The sequence below is a fragment of the Electrophorus electricus genome, chromosome 13 (genome assembly GCF_013358815.1).
Source record: "Electrophorus electricus isolate fEleEle1 chromosome 13, fEleEle1.pri, whole genome shotgun sequence".
Taxonomy (NCBI): Eukaryota; Metazoa; Chordata; class Actinopteri; order Gymnotiformes; family Gymnotidae; genus Electrophorus; species Electrophorus electricus.
Window position 1 is genome coordinate 246,392 of NC_049547.1, and position 22,920 is coordinate 269,311.

General features: G+C 48.6%; 1 protein-coding gene across 2 annotated transcripts in view; it reads right to left on the reverse strand.

The window, feature by feature from the left end:
- Positions 1–22,920, reverse strand: part of ttc27 (tetratricopeptide repeat domain 27) — a 55,655-nt gene that overhangs the window by 19,897 nt on the left and 12,838 nt on the right. For both annotated transcript variants that reach the window (XM_035532763.1, XM_035532764.1), the window contains exons 8-12: positions 22,619–22,731; positions 21,625–21,691; positions 10,118–10,231; positions 6,657–6,752; positions 5,358–5,480 (exon numbers count right to left, since the gene is read on the reverse strand). In XM_035532763.1, the coding sequence (XP_035388656.1) occupies positions 5,358–5,480; positions 6,657–6,752; positions 10,118–10,231; positions 21,625–21,691; positions 22,619–22,731 (513 nt within the window). The remainder of the gene's footprint in view (positions 1–5,357; positions 5,481–6,656; positions 6,753–10,117; positions 10,232–21,624; positions 21,692–22,618; positions 22,732–22,920) is intronic.

Consider the following 22,920-nt stretch of genomic DNA (forward strand, 5'->3'; position numbering starts at 1 on the left):
GTGTCTGATGTAGTGTGTTACAGGGTGTGTGTTGTCATCTTGGGGACAAGTCATCCTGGAACGTCGTCGCAGGGACAAGTCATCCTGGAACGTCGTCGCAGGGACAAGTCATCCTGTATCATCGTTTCGGGGGTCAGTCATCCTGTAACATCCATGCCAGGTGTCATTTACATGGCTGAGTACCAAACCCCCTTCCTGACTGTTATTACACCATGGAATTCTCATCTGACTTGTAGAGCAAGAAATGTCTACTGGAGACTTTTTCCTCCCAAAACTGCGATCGAAACTTCAGAAGATTTAAAAGTCGTGTTAGCTCGTTTTCACATGGCTGAAAAGAGTAAACATATGCAAAGGAAAAAAGCATTTACCAATGTCAAATTAGTAGTTAAAATGCTCTAAAAACTCAGAGCTGCTATCTGTGCAGAAATGAGGGCGTCAGGTCACAAAAACACTCAAACAGCATCTCCCTGCCAATAGCACCACGGTACCCAGCAGGGATCACCAGTGTGGTCCAGTCATACGTTTGACCAATCTGGATCAAACAGCCTCTCCCACCCTCAGGTGTGGTGACGTACAGGTGTGTGTGTCCTCCACAGAGGTGGTGATCTGTTTTAGCTCTGACCGGTTAGGGTTAGTGTAGTGTTAGGGTTATTGTGAGGGTCAGGATTAGGGTCAGGGTTAGCTGAGATCTATAGCACATCATAGATTGACATCAGACCAAACTGAACAAAACCTCTGTTGGAATCTCCTGATCTTTTGGTTGTGTCCAGGCTACTTTATTCATTGTTACGGACACGCGGACACACACACACCCCAACCCACCCCCACCCACCCCAGCACAGCTGGACCAGACGCCTCACACACATACACAGACACACCTACAGTAAATATTTTCAGTTCGTTTTCTTGGACTGAGCACAAATACAAACATGGTGGGTAGAGAGAGAGAGAGAGAGAGAGAGAGAGAGAGAGACACACACAGAGTCCAGTGCGGCTAAACCAGACTCCGCCCCCCGTGCATTCCATTTCTCAGAGTTCATTCATCTTTGCATTCAGAAAGTGAGAGGAACAAGAGGAAGCGAAAAAGCCAGACAGAGAGACGGGAGGACAGAGAGAGGGGAGGACAGAGAGAGGGGAGGACAGAGAGAGGGGAGGGAGGGTGTCTCCTCCATGCCACAGGGTAGTGGTGGACGTGTCTGTGTTCATACATATCAAAATTAATTTTATAGCACTTTTTACAACAGATGTCACAAAGAAGCTTTACAAATGTCCAAGTCCCTGTTCATATCTGCAGTGTTGTTCACATGGAGAGAAACATCTCAGAACCGTCTCGGATCATCAGCCTGGACGTCTCTGGTCAGACTGAAGGACAGAGAGCTCCTGTAATGTGAGAAGAGTACAGGAGCAGTGTGTGTGCGCGCACGCATGTGTGTGTGTCTGTGCGCATGTGTGTGCGTGTTCACACGGTAGCCAGTTTGTCTGTGCACGAGTTTATATTTCAGTGAGACTGTTGTCATCAGGTTTGAGACAGACACACAAACTGTTGCCAGGTGGGTGGAGCCAGGTGGGTGTGTCCATCACTGCCACAGTGGTGATTGTAACTGAGCTACTGTCAAGATTCTTAGTGCATGTTTGAATGTACACGCACGCACAACAGTGCAGAATGAGGTCAGCCCTCTGATGTCAGTGTTGCATTACATCACACTAAATGCCTCAGAGGTGCCTCAACTCCCAGGGTCACATGATGTCACACAGAGCAAAATGTCCATCAACCCCACGTAAGTATGGCCGTATGCGGTTGTGGGTGTGTATGTATGTGTGAGAGTGTGTGTGTATATATGTGTGTGTGCGCACGAGAGTGTGTGCGAGAGTGTGTGTATGTGTGTGTACATGCGAGTGTCTGTGTGTGCGCAAGTGTGTGTGAATATGTGTGTGTGCGCGTGTGTGCGCGCGCGCGCGCGCGAGTGTGTATATATATATATATATGTGTGTGTGCGTGAGTGTGTGTGCGCGCGAGAGTGTGTGTGTGTGTATATATGTGTGTTGCCGCGCGCGAGAGTGTGTGTGTGTATATATGTGTGCGCGCGCGTGCGAGAGTGTGTGTGTGTATATATGTGTGTGTGCGCACGCGCGAGTGTGTGTGTGTGTATATATGTGTGTGCGCGCGCGCGAGAGTGTGTGTGTGTATATATGTGTGTGTGCGCGCGCGCGAGAGTTTGTGTGTATATATGTGTGTGCGCGCACGCGAGAGTGTGTGTGTGTGTATATATATGTGTGTGCGCACGCGCGTGAGAGTGTGTGTGTGTGTATATATGTGTGTGTGCGCGCGCGCGAGAGTGTGTGTGTATGTGTGTGTGTGAGCGCGCGCGCGAGAGTGTGTGTGTGTGTATATATGTGTGTGTGCGCGCGTGCGAGAGTGTGTGTGTGTATATATGTGTGTGTGCGCGCGTGCGAGAGTGTGTGTGTGTGTATATGTGTGTGTGCGCGCGTGCGAGAGTGTGTGTGTGTGTGTGTATATATGTGTGTGTGCGCGCGTGAGAGTGTGTGTGTGTATATATGTGTGTGCGCGCGCGAGAGTGTGTGTGTGTATATATGTGTGTGTGCGCGCGCGCGAGAGTGTGTGTGTGTATATATGTGTGTGTGCGCGCGAGAGTGTGTGTATATATATATGTGTGTGTATATATGTGTGTGCACACGCGCACGAGAGTGTGTGTGTATATATGTGTGTGTGCGCGTGCGCGAGAGTGTGTGTGTGTATATATGTGTGTGTGCGCGCGTGCGAGAGTGTGTGTGTGTATATATGTGTGCGCGCGCGCGAGAGTGTGTGTGTGTATATATGTGTGTGTGCGCGCGAGAGTGTGTGTATATATATATATGTGTGTGTATATATGTGTGTGCGCGCGCGCACGAGAGTGTGTGTGTATATATGTGTGTGTGCGCGCGCGCGAGAGTGTGTGTGTGTATATATGTGTGTGTGTGTGCGCGCGCGAGAGTGTGTGTGTATATATATGTGTGTGTATATATGTGTGCGCGCGCGCGCGCACGAGAGTGTGTGTATATATATGTGTGTGTGCGCGCGCGCGCGAGAGTGTGTGTGTGTATATATGTGTGTGTGTGTGCGCGCGCGAGAGTGTGTGTGTATATATATGTGTGTGTATATATGTGTGCGCGCGCGCGAGAGAGTGTGTGTGTATATATGTGTGTGTGCGCGCGCGAGAGTGTGTGTGTATATATATGTGTGTGTGTGTGCGCGCGAGAGTGTGTGTGTATATATGTGTGTGTGTGAGCGCGCGCGCGAGAGTGTGTGTGTGTATATGTGTGTGTGTGAGCGCGCGCGCGCGAGAGTGTGTGTGTGTATATATGTGTATGTGTGCGCGTGCGAGAGTGTGTGTGTGTATATATGTGTGTGTGCGCGCGTGCGAGAGTGTGTGTGTGTGTGTGTGTGTGTATATATGTGTGTGTGCGCGCGAGAGTGTGTGTGTGTATATATGTGTGTGCGCGCGCGAGAGTGTGTGTGTGTATATATGTGTGCGCGTGTATATATGTGTGTGTGTGCGCGCGCGAGAGTGTGTGTGTGTATATATGTGTGTGTGTGCGCGCGCGCGAGAGTGTGTGTGTGTATATATGTGTGTGTGTGCGCGCGCGCGAGAGTGTGTGTGTGTATATATGTGTGTGTGTGCGCGCGCGCGAGAGTGTGTGTGTGTATATATATGTGTGTGTGCGCGCGAGAGTGTGTGTATATATATATGTGTGTGTATATATGTGTGTGTGCGCGCGCGCACGAGAGTGTGTGTGTATATATGTGTGTGTGCGCGCGCGAGAGTGTGTGTGTGTATATATGTGTGTGTGTGTGCGCGCGCGCGAGAGTGTGTGTGTGTGAGCGCGCGCGCGAGAGTGTGTGTGTGTATATATGTGTGTGTGTGCGCGTGCGAGAGTGTGTGTGTGTATATATGTGTGTGTGTGCGCGTGCGAGTGTGTGTATATATGTGTGTGTGTGCGCGTGCGAGAGTGTGTGTGTGTGTATATATGTGTGTGTGCGCGCGTGCGAGAGTGTGTGTGTGTGTGTGTGTGTGTATATGTGTGTGTGCGCGCGCGAGAGTGTGTGTGTGTATATATGTGTGTGTGTGTGCGCGCGCGAGAGTGTGTGTGTGTATATATGTGTGTGTGTGCGCGCGCGAGAGTGTGTGTGTGTATATATGTGTGTGTGTGCGCGCGCGAGAGTGTGTGTATATATATGTGTGTGTGCGCGCGCGCGAGTGTGTGTGTATATATGTGTGTGTGCGCGCGAGAGTGTGTGTATATATATATATATATATATGTGTGTGTATATATGTGTGTGTGCGCGCGCGCACGAGAGTGTGTGTGTATATATGTGTTTGTGCGTGTGCGAGAGTGTGTGTGTATATATATGTGTGTGTGTATATATGTGTGTGCGCGCACGCGAGAGTGTATATATATATGTGTGTGCATATATGTGTGCGCGCGCGCGAGTGTGTGTGTATATATGTGTGTGCATATATGTGTGTGTGCGCGCGCGCGAGAGTGTGTGTGTATATGTGTGTGTGCGCGCGCGGCGCGAGAGAGTGTGTGTGTATATGTGTGTGCGCGCGCGAGAGAGTGTGTGTATATATGTGTGTGCGCGCGCGCGAGAGTGTGTGTGTGTATATATGTGTGTGCGCGAGAGTGTGTGTGTGCATATATGTGTGTGCGCACGCGCGCGAGAGTGTGTGTGTATATATGTGTGTGTGCGCGCGCGCGCGCGAGAGTGTGTGTATATATGTTTGTGCGTGCGCGCGAGAGTGTGTGTGTATATATATGTGTGTGCGCGCGCGCGCGAGCGAGAGTGTGTGTGTATATATGTGTGTGCGCGCGCGCGCGAGAGTGTGTGTGTGTATATGTGTGTGTGCGCGCGCGAGAGTGTGTGTGTGTATATATGTGTGTGTGCGCGCGCACGCGAGTGTGTGTGTGTATATATGTGTGTGCGCGCGCACGCGAGTGTGTGTGTATATATGTGTGTGTGCGCGCGCGCGAGAGTGTGTGTGTGTATATGTGTGTGTGTGCGCGCGCGCGCGAGAGTGTGTGTGTATATATGTGTGTGTGTGCGCGCGTGCGAGAGTGTGTGTGTGTATATGTGTGTGCGTGCGCGCGCGCGCGCGAGAGTGTGTGTGTATATATGTGTGTGCGTGCGCGCGCGAGAGTGTGTGTGTGTGTGTGTGTGTGTATATATATATGTGTGTGTGCGCGCGAGAGTGTGTGTGTGTATATATGTGTGTGTGTGCGCGCGCGAGAGTGTGTGTGTGTATATATGTGTGTGTGCGCGCGCGCGAGAGTGTGTGTGTGTATGTGTGTGTGTGTACCTTGCCGTGCTGGCCTATCCTCTCCAGACAGACGACAGCATCCTCCCAGAGTTCCAGTCTTTCATAGATCAGCAAAGCAGAGCTAGTCAAACCCAGATCTGTTAGCAGAGTGGCTAACTGTCTCTGGAGAGAGAGGAACCAACATGTACAGCTCAACAAAGATCTGTATACATTTATAAACAACACCAAACAACAAAATAACTAGAGGACGTGTGTTTGAAAAGGGCCTCTCATAACAGACTTCACTTAAATCCATTCATTCACAACAATTCTCTCTCTCACACACAAACCCTTAATTTGCATTTAAATCTTGTCATCAGACAGATGTCTTATCCAGACCAAATTACCAGAACAGTCACAGAGAAAAAACCTTGCTGACTGAATACACGTGCAAGTTTGCTCCAAAGTCCCCAACGAGACAACGTGGCCTCCGCACAATGCCACACTTCTGCTGATGTTTCCACATTATATCTCATTACATCTCATCTTTATCCCAGCAGTGACTCTCACTAGTCTGGGTCACCTTCAGAAATATCATGTGTTTGTGTGTAAACTGCTAAAAGCCAACTCCACGACCTCCCTGTGACCCCAGCATCCTCCTGACCCTGTATGGAACATTACGTCCCACAAGCATTATGGGTACCCGCAAATCCATAAATTTAGTCACTGGCGTCACAATCTGAGATCACGCAAGAGGGGAGATGTAGGAGTGTGATAGAAATAGAGTGAGAGCGAGAGGGAGAGAGAAAGAGAGAGAGAGGGAAAAAGGAAGGGAGAGAGAGAGAGAGAGAGGGATGTGTGTCTCATTTGCGTATCAGATTAGCCCCCCCCACAGCCTGGTCCCTGTACAATGGCAGATGCTAATGCAACATTTCTTCACATTTATAGCAGACAGATTCATTCTGTAAGCAAGTCCAGTGATTTCTGAATTCTCTTCCCATCTCTGAAAGATTTCTGCCCTCCACACACACACACACACACACACACACACACACACACACACACACACACACACACACACGCGCGCGCCTGCGGCTGCTCTAGGCTCTTCAATTCCAGCTTTATTGCTGTTCCTCCTTATTACAATGTCACGTGCTCGTCTGCTCTCTGCATCCCTCCCTCCCTCTGCCTTCATCTCTCCATCTTTCCATCTCCTCCTCACCATCTCTTGATGTTTTTCCCCCCTTTTTCAGTTTTGCTCCTTTTCTCCAACCCTGCCAAGTCTTTTAGCAGCTTGCTTCTCTGTCTCCTTCTCTGTTCTGACTGGGAGCGAGGTGACCCAGACTGAGGGTCCAGTACCTGTATGCTCCAGTGTGGTGGTGCCTGGCAGCTGTAGAAGATCTTCAGTCTCTCCTGTACTGGACACGTCTTCTCACTGAAGAAGTCCACCAGCGTCTGGAAGACATACATACGCAGGAGATGAGGGTTTAAACATGAAATCACTTACAAAACACACACAAAGTCAGGCCATAGGTGATGGAGAGAGTGGAAGAGAGGGACAGAGAGGACGTGGGGGGAAGGATGGAGGCGGATGAGAGTACAGCTGGAATTATTTGTCCCTGAGACCAATGATGATGAGACAATGACGGGAAATGAGGCAACAGAGAAACATCAAGATTTTCTTTTTTTAAATATGAATTTGAAAAGTAAAGAAGTGACATGTGACGAACCCAAACAAAGGCTTCATGTCTGACGTGTTACCATGGAGACTCTGAAATAAGACCCCTGCAGGGCTACACCCACTCACACACCAGCACACACACACACACTGGCAGTTCACCCAAAACGTTTCAGATTATGACAATATCTAGTAACCAAGGGCGCTCAGTCATGCGTATCCTACTGACGCCTCATCACTGCTGCGTTTTCCTGGTAAATGCAGACAGCCTCATTACAAGAGGATCAGCGTCGATTACAAAAGAAAGCCACAGGGCACAGGAAAAAACACACACCAGACATAAGCACGCACGCACACACACGGTGCATGTCAACAACCTTTTATTTGAAGGTCAGCCTCAATTGTTTATGTTTTTTTCCACTAGTCCTATATTTGCACACCCATAGATACTATAAATACTACAACATCCACTATTCATAATTATCAGATTTCACACACATATGTATATTCTAATCTGCTGTAGCTCACCATAATGGAAATTCTGTGGCATTTCTGCAGGACATAATCTGGATGATGCGATACTATCTGAGTCTGATGTGTGTTGGACCAGGAGGAGTTTAACATATTATAAAGCTGTCTGAACATGCCAGGAAAGGAAAACATTTTGACTGATCACATGGACATGAGGACGTGCTGAACCCATCCTGACGGGACAGTCCTGAGACGGATGACCAGGCGATCTGCCCGTCAACACTGCGCACGTCCCGTGCATGCTCCAGTTGCATGCATGAGATACACGAGTGTTTGTTTCCCGATCAGGCGCCACGTGGCCACCTGAGCTGAATCAAGACCAGAGGCACTTGCGTATGGGATCTCCACCAGAACGATGCGGAAAGCCATAATGCCGACGGCAACGTTCCAGTCAACCTTGGCAGACAGGGAGATATAAATCAACATTCCATCTGTCAGACTTGCAGCGACACACACTCACATCTGTGATTACATCACAGCAGGGAAAAAAGTGGCCGAAATGCGTCCGATCCTCCCGAATTCCATACCGTCATACCGGCACTGATCCAGAACGTTCCTGTAACCGACGGAAACACCAGCACTACAGAACTGTGAAAATGACATTCATAAAATGAAACACGCATTCAGTTTTCCACTGCAATGATGCTAACCCTACCCTCATAGCACATTGCTCGGGGGGGGTTGTTCCAACTTAAGTAGAAGCTCCAAAACAAACTTGTGAGGAAATGAAATTTCCAAATGACGAAGGGAAAAAAGGAACCTCAGACCTCACCCGCAACACACACACACACACACACACACACACACGCCAATGTATAATAATAATAATAATAATAATAGAATACAACAGAGAATTACTAACTCATTACAAATTACAACCTGGGAATAAAACTCATTACAAATGAAACAGCTGGTAGTCATGCCAACAGGACACTTAAGTAAGATCGACTGAGTTCGCATGTTCACTAATGTGTTTAGTGACGCATGTTAACACGTCTAGCAGTAGCATGCCAAAAACACCAAGAATTGCCCTTAATAGGTGACAAAGGTCATATTTCAGCATAATTGATTTTGATGAACAGACACACAGGTCCTTTAATCCCCATTAATGGGCAACACATGCATGAAGAAGCATAGCCAGTGTTATCTGTGCAGATGAGACTTGCCCTCCTACTCCCACTGAATTAGTCGAAGGCTAAAGGGAATGTGTGTGGAAGCGTTGGGGGGGGTCAGTCAGGCTTGGGATTACGTCCCGGCATTCACTTTGAGACTGCTGTTTAACCCAACACCGAGAAATCCAAATCCATATCAGGGATTTAAGCCCCACGCCTCTGTTTCAGGGACGTTGCCAATTACGGGAAGAAATTGAAATCTCTCTCTGATAAATCTACTTTATCCAAGACATCATTAGTGGCGTGGCTGTACACAGAACCTCTCACCAGACCCGGAGGCAGACTGGTCTGATTTCACCACACCACTGTGAAAGAAACCCGCTCACATCCACTTTCTCCTTTGTGCTGTCTGGATGCTGAACAGAGTTGTGGATGTCATGGACAGTCAGAGTAGAGCAGGAAGAGGATTCATACAGCACTCCCCTCTCTGCAGGAGACCCTCACCCACTACATGGGCACAGTGGAACAGAGAAGACCCTAGTTGTGATTCGCCATGACTTGGCCCCTGACTGTGATTGGTTTCCTCATGTCCAAAGAGGAGACAGCTTATTCTCCAAAGAAAATGAAATTATGACAGGACACATGACCATGTCCTATACTTCACAGGACACAAGACTAGCCCTTCCAATCTGAAAGAACATCATGTGACATCCGCCCCTCCTCTGTTCCTGTTCTTCATCCTTTCAGACATTAACACTTCTAAAGACAAAACAGAAACTGTCTCCCTCCACCGATAAATAAAACACAAAGAAAGATCTTATGTTTCTTTCCTCGCCACAATTTCTATATGTTCATTCGTGCGGACAGACCAGACAGCTGCTGTCTGTCGGTGAGACGTCCCTAGTGGGATGTCCCCGGACTGCTGTGGTGGGGACACTTGGGAGCGTCTGAACACACTCCGAAAGCACAGTCGGGAACGTCCGAACACAGTCGGTTCTGGATGTCCCTCTTGCTCTGTGGTCGATGCTGGTGCACCTGTGTGTGTCTCATGCCCCCCCGTCCAGCCCCCGAGTGACTTGTGAAACGGGTTTGTGACGGCGGACGTTGAGCCCTCGGAGGCCAACAATCTGGACGACATTATCATCACCGGTGCTCAAGGAAACAAATGTGCAGTTGTGTCCAAGTGTTCTGAACCAGACAACATCCTTTAAGAGAATGAACCCCGCACACACACACACACGCACAGAGCAACAAAACAGTGTGCAGAGCACAGACCACACAAACCCACTTCCCAGATAGTGCTGCTCTGTCTTATTGGCCCTGAGCTGTAGCCAGTGGGAGGACCTGGAGCGAAGCAAGCCCAACAAACATCCGTTCAGAAACAGGAAGCAGTCATTCTCCACACACACACACACACACACACGTTTGATCACAAGTCTGTCATAATCTGTTACTGTGGCTTAATTTGCGCGCGCGCGCGCGTGCGTGCGTGCTCCTACCTGCGTCTGCATCATCGCTCTCTCCACCCTCCGTGAGCTGGACCTTTCCAGTTTGGTCCTCAGGCACAGTGACGTCACCTCCACGGCCCAGAACTTGGGCTGAGACAGCAAACACTGAGGGTCAGAAAACACAGAAGCGAGCGCAGAGATCAGCAGCCTTGTCCACGTTGTCCTGTCATATCTCACATCCTTCAGACGTGCAGGGCTTCACTATGAGGTCAGAAAGGCCGAGCCCTCCCCTCACCTCCAGTGATTTATCTGCTGGATGTTCTCCAGTAAAAACTACAGAACAGTTATTGTAATATGTCTGAACTACAGAACAGCCATCACGAACACCTGGTAGTTTAAGAACCTAAATGAAAAATGTAAACATTGGGGAAAATTATTTTATAGGTTTGCATATTTATCCTGACTATCAAAGGACAAGGAGATTTTTAATTATACGCAGGCCAGTCAAACTTGTATTCCCACAGACCAGGGCGAGCTCCACCCACGTTGCCTCTGTTAGCCCCCAGCTGCAGCAGTACAACCCAACAAACTGATGTACCATCAATATGACCAACATATGAACTACTGCATATAATCAGTGTGAGATGGGAGGTCGTCACACTGGACAGGATCTCAGAAACGACTCCGAGAGCAAAGCAGGGGTAATACTAGAGCACTAGAGTTCCAGTGCTAATGCTAGTGCGCTAGTGATAGTGCTGCCTGCCATCTTGTCTGAGGCACTGTGAAAGGTCACAGTCCAGAAGAGAAGGTGGAGCTTATACAGCCAATCTTCTAAAGAACACTGTGGGGGTTAAACTGGGTACATGCGGATGTAGATGTCAAAGGCTGGGGGCGGCGACAACCAGCAGGAGGAGCATGAGTCTGAGCGCAAGCGCGCGCACACACTCACAGCAGGGAACAAGATTGGACCACTCACACACACACACACACACACACAGAGAGAGAGAGTTGTTTCATCATGTGGACACAGGGGTGTGTATAAGTGTGTGTGGTACATCAGTAAACTCAGATCAACAACCTTTGTAGGTAATCAGAGGAAGGTCAATGTGTTACACAAAGGTCACAACAAGTCACTCATCTACTTCTTAGTCTTAGAATGGGTGTGTGTATGTGACGTATGTATCTGGGGCAGTGGTGTCTCAGTGGTGAAGGTACTGGACTAGTAATCAGAAGGTTGCCAGTTCAAGTCCCACCACTGCCAGGTTTCCACTGTTGGGCCCCTGAGCAAGCCCCTTAACCCTCAATTGTAAGTCGCTTTGGATAAAAGTGTCAGCTAAATGCTGTAAATGAACATGTGCGTGTTCCTTGATAATATCCTGAGTTATGAATGATTTAGTGGCATCAGTTATGAGCTACTACCACCATCACACCACACACATCCCTCTCCCTGTTCCTGACAAGAGTGACCTCAACAAGATTGAAGAGGACTTCACATACCTCAGGCTCACAGGAGAAGAACTTTAAAAGCCCTTTAGGAACCCCACCTGTCAAACCTTTGAGGGAAAGCATTATAAATCCAAGAATTCGTCCTGGTCACCACACACACACCATTGAACAAGCCGAGCCCCAACACTGCAGGTCTGTGTCTCACCCAAAAGAACGAAGGATGTTTTCAACACTGTGGGCACCAGGTTTAATGTGGCATAACAAAGATCAACAGCAAAAAGATAAATTTTCTGGATTTTAATTGAAACGAATCAAATTTGTTTAGGTAAATAGCTTCTGAGCTAAATCGCTGCTTCTGGTGACAGGTGGGTTTATTTGTGGAGTACAGTTCATTCACACAGATGCACTTTACACACACAAATGCCACAAAACACACAGAACTCAACATAAAACAGAGAAAATGAAAACAGATAAATCACAATGATTAAAGGAAAGATGTGAATCCAAGTCACAAGAGCAAAGAACTGTTTGGACTTCAGGACGGTGAAGGTCAAAAAGGACTGCAGAGCAGATAAACCTCTTCACACGTCAGAAACGAGATCAGACCTCAAGGTGTTCAGAGACTTCTAAAGCAGCAGCAGCAGCACTTTGAAGTAGATTGTGTGGACAGTTCAAAGCTACAATAGCGTCTCAGTCATCTTCCTGGAAACAGCACACTGAACAAACTTTAAGAATGAAGAGGACTGAGGAAGGCAGATGATCACACAGGCCAGAAATGGTGAAATAGAGCGTGTGGTAGAGTGTAGACCTGCCTGCTGCCTGATGAAGAGGAGAGAGTGAGGCAGAGTGAGGCTGTGAGTGAGTGAGTGTGAGAGAGAGTTCCATCTCTCAGTCCTGACCTGCTTCCTACCACAGTCCATCAACAAGACCGATCTTGTATTATCTCTCAGTCTGATTAACATAATCCAAAACAGACAAACTCCTCCAGCACTTAAATGTTGAAACCGTAGGAATATTCAGTCATTTTCACAAACTTCCTGAGTTCAGTCTCGTGGTGAACTCCCTTCCGGTGGAGTGCAGCGTGACCCAGGGGAGCGCACAACCCGAGAGCTGGTCCCTGAGCGGGTCAGCTGGAGCTCACCTGGCTAGTGTGACGGAGGTCACAGGGTTTGTCCCACGGCCTGCACTGTTATGCTGTTACTGTGGTGAAAGTGTGCATGCAGCAGGAAAAGAAAAACTTTACAAACATGATCAATAATTCAGAAGTTATGTCAAGAACTTCAGTAAAGACATGGGAGGGCCAGCAGCGGCTGTGTTACGTGAGTTTATCCAGCGTTAGAGGAGGGGAACCTGACAAGGAACCAGATGAGGAACCAGACACCCGCTAGCAGAGAAATCGGTGGATTGCAAGATGAAAGACAACGGTGAGTCGAGTTTGAAGGAGGATATCAAGCTCACGCAGTGCTCTGGGTGGGAGGGAGAGTTGTGTCAGCAAATCCACACGCCGCTAACAACACACTGAGCTCAGGCTTCCAACGACCTCTGAGGCGTCGCAGCAGAGATGATGACAGAACATCATGGGGATACACACACCCGCTCAACCACCTACACAGTCTTAGGTTGTGCGTGAAGATAAAAAGATATGGTAGGAATGTCAGGGGTGGGTGGGGGAGGGGAGTACTGTGGTAGGGAGGAATAAAAAATAAACCCCAATCCCTCTAGAGGTCGTCTTCTCCTCATCCCACACTTCCGCTCCGACTTGAAAAGATGATTATCGCAAAGCCGCTCCCCCCCATAGGGGACGTGGTGGAACAGATATGTAACTTTCCAAAGATGAGCCTCCCTTTCGCCCCTGAAATCTGCGTTGCTATGGTAACATGCATCAGGGCTGGAAGGGGGGAGTTCCTGTCGGAGTCAGCAGCAGATGGACCTATTGCGTCTTATCCAGCAACAGCCCCCGCAGAGACTCGGAACGCTGACCACATATCAACAATTCTCATTCGGGAAGGCTCATCAAGGGTGGCTATGAAACCACCACGCGGAAGCCCGACATTAAACACTTTCAGAGAGGCATGTTTCCTGCATGCCTCGTCGTCTCCACTGCCAACATCTCGCACCGGCGCCGGACCACGTCAGCAAATTTGTTGTACATGCTGTGCTTTTCTAACCATGCACTTCTTACTCAAAGACACACACACACACACACACACAAACACACACAAAGATAAAAGGTGGATAAAAATGTGGAGAAATGAATGAGAGTGAAAGAGGGGCAGAGAGAGAGATTCACAGAAATAGTGGGAGAGAGGCAGGGAAGGGAGTAGTATGAGTGAAAGGAAGTTAATATGTATGGAGGAGGTCCAACTGAGATCCAACATCCTTTACAAGCAGGACCCCTGACCAGCAGGGGCTTCCCAGTACCATGTGAACCAGTCTGCTGGAGAAGCTCTTCTACTGGAAAACAGACTAACTGGATTTAAAGGGCATACTGGACTTCATAATGTACCATAATGGGAAAGGAGGGAAAAGTATGAAAGAGAAACATCAGGAACATCAGGAACATCTGCAGGAAGCAGACAGACAGATCTGGGCGTTACCACGCCAGCACACAGCGTGCGACTCTGACACAATAGAATATTAAACTCTCATTTCTATGAGTCGCACATTTTCAAAAACAAATTTTGAGAGACACTTTGCAGTTTGGGTTAGTTTGGGAAAACACATGTTTGTTTGTGTGTAATGAGGTTTCAGGATGAGCTCATCACATGTTGTGAACCAACACTGATTGCATATGCCCAGCAGGGCGAGGGAGACACATCAGAAGAGTTGACTAGCCAAGAATGTGATCGACTCCTGCTGGGGGTTTTGCTCCACCTTTTGGCAGAAGTCTAGCTTCTGGGAACATGCAAAACAGGGAGAGAGAGAGAGAGAGAAAAACCCAAGATCTTTTGTTCAAGTCAAACCAGGAATTACAACGAGGCCCGAATTTCTTGGAAATTTCTCCCACCCTCCACTGGCCACATTTCAAATACCATCACATCTAACAAAATCCGATTCCAGGGGTTTTGGGAAAAGTTGGCAACCCTGGTCTGGCAGGACTCATCACTACAGTTTCAGAGTGGCAAGACAGAGGTTGTTGTGAGAGCGTAGGAGTGCATGTTCACATATGGAGCAGCTCTAGAGTGAGGCACAGGTGACCTGGACTCGTCCGACTGGGGTGTCCCATTCTGCTTTCTGTGCACGCGTGGCTCTGCAGTTCCGATCTCACGGAGGTCCAGTCTGAGGGTCTGTGGAAAAACCACACACCTTTCCTCAGGATGTTCCTGCACAATATCCAATCCGCCCATGAGACCCAGTAGACAGAGCTCCAGAGAGAAGGAGCCTGTCCGGACCCGGATGTGCTGTGCCGAGGTCCCCAGCGTCAGCTCACACCCGTGTGGGCCATGACGTCTGGCGGGATTCACAAAGACCTGCAAGCGTCGTAGGTGCGTTTGTGAGGCGCGAGGGATCTTTAGACATTTGCTCACTGCACTCTCACGGTTGTCTCCGCCACGTCGGCTAGACACAGCAAATCCTCAGCTGGAGAGCAACGCAGGCTATTAATCTTCTGCATTACACCAAACAAAACTTTCTTTTAGCGGAAAATGAAAAGCAGAGATGCAGGAAACAGGCAAAGCGTGGGAGAGCAGAGTCTCGTAACACATCTAACCTTTTAGAAGTCGCCCCAGCGCAAGACCAGCGAGGTCCACAGGTCGACCGCGGACACCATCTGCCCCATGTCTGCACCAGCAGAGCTACAAACCCCTCTCAGACGTCAGCGTGTGGCACAAACCCTCTTTAATTAAACCTAGTGATTCCAGCCTGCAGGACTACACGGCGTGGGTTGGTATAACCCCAGCCGGCTACGTGACCATCAGGAATGTGGTCCCTCTCAGCAAGCTTCCAGTCTATGGTGCAGAGCTCTAAGCTTTTTTTCCCTGGTGTGCAGTGATTCAGAGCTCCGGTGTGGAGTGTTTGTTGATTCTATGTTGATCTTTCATGCCAGTTCAGGAGTAAGAGGAGAAGGAAGGTCCTATTTGTCCAAGCAGTGTGCGAGGACACAGTAAGGAACTATGACATCTCCACTTCCCAATAGATGTTGTGTAAACCTGACTTCTGCAGACAAATCTGAAGCCTTGGCAGTAGTGGTAGGGTGGAGGGGTGCAGGACAGAGGCCACGTGAGGTCATAGCCAGGCCAGGTGCCACGTCCTCTATGGTACCAGTCTGGATGGGTGTTGTGAGCAGCCCGGGAGACACAGAGCTAATGTAGCACAGTCCGCAGCACATGGGCCGTTACCTTCTGTGTGTTCCAGAGGGGGGGGGGGGGGGTTAAATATTTATCCCTTTCTCTACTTTGCCATCTTTTAGGATGACTTTCGTAATGAGAAACTCAGCTGGGAACGGAAGTGAGAGAGTCATGCAAAGACAGCCGTTTCCTTTATGAGACGACGACTTAATCTCCTAATAAAGCCAGAGATTCTTTTAAATGTATAAGCTTATTTAGAGACGTTCATGAAGAGTCTCTGGGAAAAGCATCAGGGCTTGGCGTTGGTGTCCTCAGGAGATTTATGGGGCACAGCCACATAAACACCGGGGTTGTAAATTAACCTCAGCGGCTAACCCGCGTTCCCGCCGACCGTCTGCGCTTCCTGCACAGATTTCCGAGCTTAAGTGGCCTCCGTCTACATGTCTCCTGCTGCAGCAGCCACTAAGGCAACACGCACCGCAGGGACAAGTGGCACCAGGAGATCTGAGTGGGTCGGGCTCCTTCAGGACTGTAAATCATCACAGCAAAAACAAAAAGGACGATTGAAATGGTGTCCGTCTGTAAAAGCATCGTGTTCAACCTCAGATGCCAGGATCCAGGCCAGAACACCAGCCAGTAAAAAAGAAAACTCCACTATTAACGCTGATGTTGGCCAATATACATGCATTATTCACCCTGGTAGGAAGTACAGTGCAAAACTCCACACCCAGTTTACAAGGACAAGTAGCTGCAAGGCTGCTGTTTTTAGCTTCAATTCCACCACATTTGGATCGTGTTCGTGACAGGATGGGATTCATGCCCTGGTCTACACGTCTAGGACACTGCCCACGCGGAGCTCACGGAACTACAAACGGAACATTAACCAGGAATTTTGTACACTGAAACTGACCAGCGAAGCATGGAGTAGATCAGAACTGCTGTTTACACTTACAGTAAATGTGTTTGGGAAGAAGCATTCTGTTGGTCTTATTGGGTTAAGTGAGGAAAAATGATGTATAACCACAAAGTCTCTGAACTGGGGGGGGGGGGGGGGATCTCTCGGGGAGGGGCAGACCTCTGGGCAGCTGAAAAGTTCTGCAGACGACCAGAAACGTGCTCAGATGTGCTGGAGCCACGCTGGCCGTGTGACAACCATCTAACCAGCCTGCAGATTCCTGGATCCACGTGTAGGCTGAGAAGATGCCTGCTCACAGGACCAGCACAGGGGGCGCACGTATGAGAGGAGAGCCCGTCAGAACACCACCCATGAAAGAAGGGTCCTGATCCCGTCAGAACACCACCCATGAGAGAAGGGTCCTGATCACCACCCGCTGCATGTAAAAGCACACTGAAGGAGGGCAGGTGTTGCTACATCAGACAGTCAGTGGTAGACAGTATGCCCCTAAAGTGGAAGGAAAAAGGAACTTTCTGGTTTGTGTTCTTCATTATGACTGGATCCCTCACACACAGACACAGACGTAAATGAAAAGGGAAACAAACAGTCATTTGTTGTCAATTTAAAAACATAATGTAACTAGATTTCCAACAATAAAAGAAGAGTCAACAACAACAATGTCTCCAGGGTTTTTCCTGAGAGAACTGCACGCACACACACACACACACACACAAAGCCAGTAATCATCTCAACAGCTGCCACATAACAGGAACAGAGAGCTGAGCACGGCAATGTGTGTGTCACAAACTCAAATGCTTCAGGAAAAGGTGGGCACCAGAGCGTGGGTACCAGAGCGTGGGCTACAGCCTCATGTCTCTCAATGATGCCATCCTGTGTTAGCAGTGAGAAATTCGTACCCAAAGAAGTTCTGACTTGAATACCTAGTCCTGGCTCGTACATCTCCGCTTCCTGGATCAGATGCCTCTTGGAAAGCTTTATTTAATCTTTCTGGCCCGTTAAGCACAAATCAGAATGCAAGGAAGGTAAAGTGGCTATAAAATCACACTTGAATTCCACACAGGGTTATTCGCTCAGCGCTTTGGTTCAACTTTTCCAAAGCATTTAAATAAGGAACTTCGATCTGACGTGCCCCTGCTGCAGAAAACAAACAATAGGTCGCCTTGACTACACAACCCTGAAACTCAGCGATGGACTGGAGATCAGGAGACCAGGAGCAGCTCCTCGTCCCCGACAGACTGGGAGTTGAGGTGGTGACTGCCCCCTTAAGTGTGTGACAGGACACTTTGTTCTGACCCAGTTCAGTGTAAATGTCATCATGGTGTGAAGAACACAGATGGCATTCCAGCACAAGACCAGCTCCAGTGGACAGAGTGGTGTCCAGAGAGACAGGAAGAGCTGGGAGACCACCACAGCGAAGGAATGACCCCACAGCACACTGGAGGTAACACCATCCCAGCCGGGATCAGCACGCTGTCAAGGGGGAGAATTAAATCTCTGCCTGAAATCAACTCAGTGACTCACCACGGAACCAGAACAGGATTTAGATGGGAATGGATGGGAACGTGGAACCTCTCATCACCAGAAGCTGCACTCTGGCAGCAATGAGAAGATGACATTCAACACACACAACTGCACGCATAAAAATAAATAAATAAATAAATAGAGAAAAAAAAACAAATTAAAAAAACAACACACACCAAGGTGGAGGCAGCACTCATTGAAATTGAGTCTTGCTATTCTGCACTGGCCTATAAAACAGATGAATGGTGAACATTACAAAACCACATAGAAATCATTTCAGGACCAGGCTGTGCGTTTTTCTAACGCTTCAATACGTACGTAACCAAACGTCCCTGGGTGAGCAGCATAACCGTGCCAAATCAGTCACTGTTTCCAGTCTCACAGACAGGAACGTTTTATTCCAGGACATCAGTAATCAGGTGCGTGGGGAGCAAGGTGTGCGAGACAGATCATCGGTGCGGGGTTTTCCCTCACAGCTAGCAGGGAGAATTACCCAGCACCCTCTGCAGTCACACGCGGGCCCCGAGCCGAGAACACACAACATCGTGTAGATGTCATCCCGCCAACAGAAATGTGTGAGTAGATGCAATTCATTTGACAAGACAGTTTTTTATTCTCACCTCCCACACCCCCCCTTCTCCTGCGCACACAAAGTGACCATCCAACAGGGAGGACGAAAAGGTGTTTACGAGAGAAACGGCTGAGGTGTGGAAACGCTCAAACGTGTCCGTTCAGCATCTGTGCAGTTTACAGTCCACTCAGCGGCTCGGAAAAACGGTCATATCGGAAGGGGAGTGGCAAATCTCCACCCTGTGTCATGGGTCATCACTATAGTGATTATTAGAGGCTTGCTGGCCTGTAGAGAAGGTCAACCAAGCTGTACTGAACATCTGTGGAGGAAGAACCGCTGGGGATTTATTACCCCCGACCCAACACAGGAGGAGAGAGGAGAAAGCCACTACATCAGGCCTTCCCAACACCCTGTGCACGACACTCACAGAGGTCTACAAATCAACACACATAGACAGCATGTCTGGACACAGACAAGCCCAGCACTCAGCTCAACGTCAGGCGTTTGGAGGGAAACGTCACACCGTCTCACCAAACTGGTGGAAAACATTCAGGTATAAGGGAAACAAACAGTAGTATTTTCCCTCCACTGCCACGTTCAGGGGATGTGCGGGTTCTGGAATCTATCACATTACACCCCACCAGCACCTCATGTCTCTAAACTGCCATGTCCTTGATGGACACTCCAATGCGTGTAATGCATACGTCTCTTACGTCTTTGGCATGGGAGTGGGTGTCTGGACAAGCGTGTGGGTGTTGCAACAGGAGGGCAGGCAGGCTTCCCGTCCTATAAACCCTCCCGCCTCCATGCTAACCATGCTAGTATCCAGCTCCATCTCCAACACAGAACCTGTGGGCTCAGTTACAGCATTAGGAGACGCGAGCAGGAATAAGTCCCGGAGATGAAGTACGAACACTTCAGCCTAAAGAAACTGACACGTTCACCCGAGGTCAGAAATCCTGGCTAGAACACACAAGTCTGAACTCTGGAGAAAGTGCCTTTGGCAGGAAGTCAAAGTGCCAATCCAGGATCCGCCAACACACACGATCGTGGAAGTCGCTTGCCTGCCTCTCACAAATACATGTCAGGCCCTGAGCTCAGTGTAGGAACATGGCCATGCTCATCCCAGGAGAGCCAGCAGACAGAACATAATGAATGCAAATGGATCCAGAAACCATGACGACCGGCAGGACAAAAAGGCACCCGTACAAATGTTCTGTGACAAGGGGAAAAAGGGTACAAGCTGGAACATCAGCAAATGAACATGAACACGGTGATAATCACATCGGTCACACTTAGACAGACCAGGATCCGCTGACCAGTGTGTGCCCACTACAGTCAGGAGGCACATGCAGTGTAGTCTGTGTGTGAGTGTGTGTGCACGCACACGCAAGCATACGTGTGCGCGCGTGTGTGTGTGTATGCAAACATATGCATGAGTGTGCGCACAAGCGCATGCATATTTGCGCAAATGAGAGAGTGTGTGTGCATGTAAGAGTGCGCGCGTGCATGTGAGAGCGCGTCCGTGTAAGAGTGCGCGTGAGAGTGTGTGTGTGTGTGCAGGGGGAGGAGAGCAAATTGCACACGGTGCTGCTCAGAAAGAGAAATAAATCTGTCATAATTGTTGTGTGGGACGAGACTCATGAATAATAGATGAAGGCTGAACACCGCGGCTGTGAGAACAGAATGACGCTTCAGCAGAAACAGAGAAACAAGCCTTTTACTTCAGATACATCAGCGCCAATTACTACTGACCTGAGAACAGCGCAAGAGCGCTGGCATTTAGGCAGAGTAGTGAAGGGTTAGCATTACCACTAACAGCAGCTTTTTTTTCCTGTGGCAAACACTGTGACTAACCTGCTGTTAGTAACCTACTAGTTCACTGGTATCTTGGACTCTAACCTACTGTACTGTACTAGGATGTGTTTGTTGTATTAGGAAATGACAAAGCACTTCTGTAAGTCGCTCTGGGTAAGAGCGTCTGAAATGCTTTAAATGTAATATTTCATTGTGTGCTGACATTAGTGGTCCTCACTGTGATGTTGCTCCCCTGTGTCCAGTGTTTGTGCTGTGTGTCATTAGTGTGCAGGACCACTCTGAGTGCACATGGGAACTCTTGAGTCACACCTGTGTTTAGAAGCCTCACACTGACCTGTGGGCCTCCGTTTACACATGGTCACGTAGTTTTGCACATTCCTACAAACGTACTCCAGAGTCAAATCGCCTTTATGTGCATTTTTCTATTTTTTGTACATAACAGACTTTTAAATCACCATTTATGCTTCATCACTGAACATGCTAAAATACTAATTCACTCTGACCTCTGATCAGCACGAGGATGTCAAGGATGAAATGTTTTTATTCTTGTTTTTGGACTTGATCATTTTTAAAACTGAAATTAGATACAGTTATGCCCTGTGAAAGTGTGTATAAAACAAAAAAATGCATAACAGTGACTGTCTTGCGCTGCCAGTGGTTAACAACTGGACGTAAAATAGGGATTTTTCTTTCATTAATCATCCCATCTGGGTTTGTGAGACGTCTCCCGTTCTGATTCAACTATTTGTCAGACGGACAGACGAAGGAACTTGTTCATGCACACACAGATATTCCAGGGGCAGCCAGTTCACACACGCATTAGTCAGGGAAGGAGCTGGAAGGTGAGGATCTGACCATGCCAACACGCCAACATGCCCAGCCAAGGCACGACTCAGCGTTCCTTCAGTTTACGGCCCCCTGTGCTCACATGCAGATGTGAGGGTAGGTTCAGGGCCATGAGGCGCCATGAGGCACAATGGAACCAGACACACACACTCACGGTTGTGAAGGCCAGGAGCTCCTCTTCGTTTAGTTTGTGGAGCGGATTATTCTTCTGGAAGTCTGTGCTGAGGGAGGGAAAAACAAAAACAATCAGGGTTAGTGTGAAGGAGACAATTTCCACCAATCACAGAGAAGTTATGGGTTCATTCCACCAATCACAGAGGAGACATTATGGGGTTCACTTCCACCAATCACTGAGGAAGAATTATTTACATCATTCTGCCTGTATTTTCAGTCCCAGTTCATTCCCTGTATTACAGACCTCATGCCATCACACACCAAGACATCTCTTTACATCATGATTCAGCAGATATCTAACACAGAACGCATCAGCACTGGCCTTCAGTGCTACACACAGCTTATACAACAGTTCATGCCATCACCTCCATTTCTCCTTCAACTGTGTGGGGAGAGCTTGAGTTAGCCGTGACATCTTAGCGATGAAGCCATCAGTAAAGACCTCAAAGACTCAGCACAAGCAGAAACTCCACAGAACAACAGTCTGGTCAACAAGTTCCACAATAAAACCACAATTACGTGAGGCCCACCTCCCTTAACACACCTCCCTTAACACACTACAGTTCAGGACTCACAGTAGTATACGAGTACACAACAGGTCAGAGCCTTGGAGTCCATGTGCATGCTCACCCACACCCACACACAGACAGACACTTGCATGATATTTTTAGACTGGGTGGTCATACAGTGAATATAACCCTGTAACAGCCCTGGTGCCCGTAAGCCCCGCCCCTGTGATCAGCTCTTCCTCCACTAGCGGGGAGCCGTCTGGGTCAGAGGGGCGGGGCCTGGGACATGAATCAGACACAGTAATAACTTCTCCCACTACCCTCTTTCTAAGCAGCACACACACACACACCCACTCACATCCTGCATGCACACACACACACACACTTAAGTTATCCACATTTAAGTTATCAACAGGGGAAAGTGTCCGTTTCAGAGTGGGAACGTGGGTGAATTACAGGACTCACCACACTGCCAAGACGAGCGCCTGCTCCTCTGCAGTCAGCTGTGGCAGCTGGTGCTCCTGCGGCTCCGCCAGGGTCATCTGGTTTAGCAATGTGTCATCGTTCAGCTGGTGGTCCTAAACACACACACAAAATAAGAATTAAACAACTGAAACAAGCTAACCACTCCCAAACACATCCCCATTACATCAGAAGTAAGGGTTAGAGAGGCCTACAGAAAAGAGCCTACCCATCCAGAAGTGTGTGTGTGTGCGGGTGCACCTCTTCAGTCATGTCTGAGCGTGTCCATGCACGTCTGTGTGTGT